The 6,205-nt window shown below is 44.0% G+C and overlaps 1 protein-coding gene across 1 annotated transcript; it reads right to left on the bottom strand.

The window, feature by feature from the left end:
* Positions 1 to 4,997: 4,997 nt before the first annotated feature.
* BDW43DRAFT_295748 (uncharacterized protein) lies at positions 4,998 to 5,961 on the bottom strand. The gene has a single exon (XM_032044095.1). It carries the CDS (start codon positions 5,666 to 5,668, stop codon positions 5,093 to 5,095), a length of 576 nt encoding a protein of 191 aa, XP_031893640.1. The 5' UTR covers positions 5,669 to 5,961; the 3' UTR covers positions 4,998 to 5,092.
* Positions 5,962 to 6,205: the final 244 nt, after the last annotated feature.

Here is a 6,205-nt window from a genome sequence, read left to right as displayed (position 1 = left end):
ATACGACTTGGATGTGGGAACTGTCACAGATTGAATGGTGATTCGGCCTGATGGCCGTACAGGATACCCTGACCCAGGTGCATGGACAATCGGCCACCGATGAGGAACATCAGGCCATCAACGGTTTGGTTTTCAACGGGAAATCTGAACCCTTTACGTACAGAGTCTTCAGCTATAAATTAGCGAATAGTTAGTAGTAGGAGGAGATCAAGAATCAATCTCCTGTCTGAATAGTATCTACTGCCTGCCTTTGACCTCTCTCCCTTCTAGCCTACGTATCCTTACCTAGTTGACAGGTCTTCTACCCTGAATAGTAGATATCCTTGACAGGAACCACATCCAAGTCCGCAAATTGCGGATGTTGGATATCGGGATGAGATCCAAGTCCAACTGTAGATATCCATTAGATGTCCAACAGTATATCTTGGATATCCAACAAATATCTACACTAGCATAAAATTTACTAATCTACTCTATTCTAGATAATCAAGTAATAGTTATAAAGCTGATAAATCCCTATTTTAAAACTGAAATATTTTATATTTAATTATAATAATACTACTCTACACTTTCCCTTATTTCCTGGATAAAATAATAAGAAATAACCTTGTATTTATTGTTAAATATTACTAAAATAATAGATATAGAATAAACTGTAGAATATATATAGTATAGTTTAGACTTGTTAGGCCCAGCTGTTGGAAATCTAGGGTATTGATAGCCTAGATATCCTTAGGCATGTGATCAGGGGAATTGATCAAGAGATAAGATAGATAATAGATAGATAGATATCGGGTAAAACCCATAGAATGAATTGACTAGATAGGCATGACTATAGAATAATAGAATGAGATTGACTAAACTGCTTTAATCTGATTAATCTGAATCAATCTAAATCAATCTAGTCTGTAGAATGGATGGAAATATAGGCCTATTTATGTTGAATAGATTTAGACCTATATATAGGTTGTCCCTACACTCTACGGGCCATTGCGGGTAGAATACGGGACACCGTAGACGTAGGCTGGTGCAGTTTCCCGCACAGTCTACATACGTTGTATGCCGCTTATGTAATACCCGTTTTCCCATACAAATCCTGTAGACTGCATAGATGAGTCAGCGTCCCATTAGGGTATTTCCTGTAACCCTAATAAAATCACCGGCGCAGAGTATCCTCTCCTTAATGAATACATTTCCAGTATTTAAGTGTTTAATTGATTTTCTTATTCTAATCCCTTTTCTGAGACTCTTCTTAGAGTCTTGTTATGACCTTGTTCTCTCTGATTTTGTCTAAAGTCATGTTCTCCAATCAGCCTGCCCAGTATTGTTTATCACATGCAGTTTGGAGATACGCGATCTTAAACCCCCAAGCCCAAATCCCGCGACACATTATCCTTCTGCCAGTAAATCGCTGGGCTTAATTTCCTTGGTGAGTAGTATACTATATAAGAAGTGTAGGATAAAAGAGATCAGGGCTCTTGTAGTAACTTAGCAAGTTATATAGAATAGCTAAACAGTTAGTCAACAGTAGTGATTGCCTATTCTGTACAAGCAATGCTCTTAGCCAACTTGTAAGTAGATTTTGAGTTTTCTAAAGTAAATACATATATATCCAAGAGACCAATATCATAGTTCTTTACCAGCTTAGCAGTGAAAACTTGGCTCTAGAGATAAATATATATTTATTGTCCAACAGACAGCCGATTATTATACTATTATAGTAGATAAGACTTAAACCATCACTGCATGTCTATTATACTATAGAACAGACTACAGTCCATGATATTAAGTGATCCTTCTCCTCTCCTAACGGCCCCACTCTGAGCCAATATCTATTATCCAGCAGCCAGAAAATGTGATATATTAACTATATTGCTGATAGTCCTCAAGGCCAATCTCTATACTGAGATTCAGTCTCTGAAAATTCTGCTCCTTGTCTGACAGTCTCACCCAATTCTTTCTTACAGGCTACGTATACTGTAGAGAGAGTAGAATCCACTGATCTATCTTTTCTACTACACTACTGTTTAAGGTTAATATTGTTATGGTATCCAGCAGAAGTGTTTCCCGTTTCTCTAGCAGGAATTCACTGTCTTTACTGACATATCTAAGAGAGTATAATTATATTGTGTATATTAAATGTAAAGTGGCCCTTGCTGGACAGCTGAAAGAGCATTATCTTTCTGATATTTACCAGCTACAGACAATTGCTGATCGAGCGTGTTACCTACGCCCGATCCCTTGTAATATTACTTCCCAATCTAGCCATAATGAGTTCTTGTCTCTTCCTAATAGCTCCACCGTGATCCCGGAGCTTGAACTTCATGATCTCTGGGAATGCAGTCACTGCGGGCACCTCACCCGGTCTCGCCAGATAAGTTAACAATACTAGATTACTGTATATTATGCTAACAGCCTGCTATAGACCTCTCGCCGCGTGCAAGGCCAGTCCTGGTTCTAATCTAGCCAGTACCTGCGCTTCTGGATTACTATACCGTTGGATTCCCCTTAACTAGTCCAGGAGGCCTCTCCAGACGATCCGCAGTCCTTCCCAGTTGCTGATACATTCGCAATAGATAAGCCTGGGATTAATTCTCTTAATCTAGATCCAGTAACCGGTATATACCTTGTCTCTTCCTGCCCAGCTTACCATAAATTGCGCTCACGTTTTTCTGCATAGAAGCAAGTCTGGTTATCTGACAGACTGAATCACCGGCCTGACTGCTGCGATGCCTGGTCCCAAAGCCCTCCAGAGCAGAGCCTATGGTATCCATAGTCCTACCGGCCCCCACACCGCTGCAACACCCAGTCGCGTGGATTCGCAGAATTTAGTACCTGGAGACTCGTGGAATCCAGCGAGAGAAGTCTGTGCAAGAGGCACAGCAGCCCAGCCTGGATCATCAACAATTTATTTTCCAGGCCTGTTATATACAGGATGATGTGACTCTGTGGCTGGTGTAAACCGACTGGCTTCGATTCCTGGATGGTCACTATCTCCAGGTATTGGCAGAGGTATCTACTCCCGCTCCTAGCTGGCCGCAAAGCCACCCGGGTCTATAATGCTTCTGGCCTGGAGTACCATGCAGCAATGGAGAGTCGGACCCCAGTAAGCCAGTGAGGAATATCCAGCAGATATCAGTTAACATTTTAGACCTGGTCATTGTATTCTTTAACCGGGTTCTTAACCGAGCTCTGGATACCTTGGCATCTATCTATCTATCTATCTGTTGCCTCTTCCGCAGCTTGTCCCATACCTGCTTAAGTGCGATGGAGCTGGACTGCTAGCAGCTAATTACTCTCTAACACTATCACCGCGTGTGGTAGTAGTACCTGGCCTGGATAGTGCGCGGGGCTTCTCTGACTGATCAAGAGTGGTGGGACATCCTCAGCCTCCGGCTTAACCAGTATAAGCGGGAGCATGTCACCCGGATCTGGGATACTCTCCAGGCCTACCTGGCCCATCCGGCAGAGACCCTTGCGGCGGGCCGCTTTTGCCAGCAGATGGAGGAGACTGTATCTCGCCGGCAGGCGGTCAAGCGTGTCTATAACTGGAATTACCTGGGAGAGCTGGCCGTGATACTGAGTCCCGGACCCACTCTCTAGGCTAGTGTATCTGCTGTCGCAGTGCGTAAACGTCCGCGGCAGGAGAATACAACCCCCATTCCAATGCCACTGCTGAAGCAGCGCCGCGTAGTCTAGCCCACAGGTATGGGTGATATTGTCATGCTTATCACAAAAGACGGGTACTGATAAGCGGTCATATTCAGGGTTTATGTATATATTAGCAAAACATTAAATATATATATCAGCAATGAATTGTTGGCCAGTTAGCTTTAAATTTTTTCCAGTTACTGGGAGGATACAATATTACCTAGTCCACTAGTGGTTGTGATAATGTTGTAGATATCATAATAGGTGGGTGCTGATAAGCCGCCATATTTAGGGTTTATGTAGGTATCAGCGAAATAATAAATATAGGTATCAAAGACTATCTTTAATCTAATGAAGCCCAAATTTTGCCAGATTATTTATAACTGCTGTTATTTTTACTGTGTGATTTCAGAGAACGAAATTCATCCATTTGGGGTGGTAATGCGGATTACAAGTTGGCCATAATATCCTGCTCAGGGTTTATTGGGGTAAGCCCTGACCAGCGAAAGGTTACTATTAATCAATTATCTACTAAAAGTTATATCCAGTCCTGTATAATAGATATATACTTAATTCTATTTTTATTTCCAGATTTAGTTTATTTAGCAAGAGAATTATAAATTTAATATAGTATTTATTTACTAGTTAGCCTAGTAAATCCCAAATTGTTATTTTCTGGATAAGACCCATGTATCTGTTATTTTATATTCTGTATTCCAAGATAACCAGTCAACTGTGTCCCGTATTGAGTCAGGGGTAATAATATCCAGTATTAAGCTATATATACTATGTGGTATATTTCCCAGCTCATTTTGCTTTTATCTTCTATCATCCATTCCCATATAGTATACATTTTGAGATTCCCCATGGAATATCCTATATTTCAGAAGCTTAACGGATTGCCTGTGATTATTTATAAAACATGCCAGCATAGTATATAGCCAAATAAGATTATATAGCATTTGAAAAGCAGTGTCCACAGCAAGAAACATGCGGAGACTGTCCAGATCCAGAAAACTGTTTAGCAGTGGAATAATATTGTCCAGTACATGGAGGATATTGAGATTCCCTACCAGATTGATTAGCCATGGCCCGGATTACCTGTCTATCCTGATGGATTATTATATCACTGTGATTACTCCCAATGTCAGTATATCGGGCGCAGCTTGTATAGTATATGTGCCCACTGGCAGTTGGTCCATGGATGGTCCCGGTATGCACGGGGCGGACGGGTGACACGGGAGAAATGGATACAGCAGGACACAGAGCTCCGGTAATTATATATGATTATGATATGCCAGCAGATATTCCTATTATGGAGAGGATCCTATTATATCTATATGCGCGGGGGCCATGAGGAAGAACTGTACATTCCTGTGCATACAGAGCAGGTGAACCAGGCAATCCAGCAAATCACCGAGACATGGGAGGCGATGAAGATCTAGACCAGTTTAACCGGGACCGGAGAGATCCGCGATGCCAACTTATGGTTATAGGTAACCGGGTGGACCCAGTATTTGCAGGAGTTTACTACCCCCAGCGATTTCAAGATATTACGCGCCATGGTGGCCATCCTGTTGCCTGATACAGACAACCCCGTGGAGCAGGGCGTGCGGCGGATATGGGCGGCCATGGAAGGCATGGTGCGCAAGAGCCAGTGGACCATGTAGCATACCGGGCAAGCTATCCGGATTGAAGCCGTGCGGTCTGAGAAGGGCCAGACCCCGTATTGTCTGTTGCTGGTATATATGGATGCGGACAGCGTGGCCAAGTATGTCCAGCCATGGCAGCAAATATTAGCGTTCATTGCCTGCACCCAGGTGCCGTGTATGGAGAAGAGTCTACTGTATGGAATAATACCGCGACAGCGGAAGAAATAGCGGCAGCTGTGGTAGATAGCTACCGCAGGTTTCTCTATAGAGAGGGAGGAGCAGGAGAGAGATTCCGGGGAGGGCAATCCCAAGCGCAAGCAGTGGATAATGAGTGATATAGAGTAGGCATGTTTAGAGTTTTGCATTAAGCTGATGAACTAGATATACCATGCCCAGAAGTATAAGAGTGTGCTGATATGCGCCATGGCCGTGCTGGACCGGGGGGAGTTCAGCTGGCGGGATCCTGAGAGCTATTCGCCAATTTTGTCCCGGGTGATCAAGATCGCCCGGTTCATGATTGTCCAGAAGACATTGTGGCTGGATCCCGATGTGATGGCGATCATCGAGACATGGCAGAAGCCGCAGAATTGCGCTGAATGGACATTACGCAGTGCCGCGGCCGTGGACGATATCGAGGCCGATTCCGCGTACGGCAGCGGGGTGGAGGACGAACACGAACCCCCATCGTCCCCACCAACATCACCCTACTTATAGGTTCGACCGTACCCTCCCCCAGGGTACGGGTGGGTCGGGTCCCAGGGCGGCCGCTGAGTGGCGGATGGCCCGCGGTGGGCCCCACCGGGGGGGGGAGGGTACAGGGTTTTTACATACCCTCCCCCAAAGTCCTTCATTTCTGGGTCAATCAGTATGATTTTGGGATCTGAATTTTTCTTATTTTTTTC

This window comes from Aspergillus alliaceus, assembly GCF_009176365.1.
Source record: "Aspergillus alliaceus strain CBS 536.65 unplaced genomic scaffold BDW43scaffold_171, whole genome shotgun sequence".
NCBI classification, from domain to species: domain Eukaryota; kingdom Fungi; phylum Ascomycota; class Eurotiomycetes; order Eurotiales; family Aspergillaceae; genus Aspergillus; species Aspergillus alliaceus.
The sequence above is the reverse complement of the archived record's forward strand: the minus strand, read 5'-3'. Positions and strand labels throughout refer to the sequence as shown.

Excerpts from the sequence above, each read along its gene's own strand:
- BDW43DRAFT_295748 (XM_032044095.1), bottom strand. The coding sequence starts at position 5,668 with ATGCAAAACTCTAAACATGCCTACTCTATATCACTCATTATCCACTGC.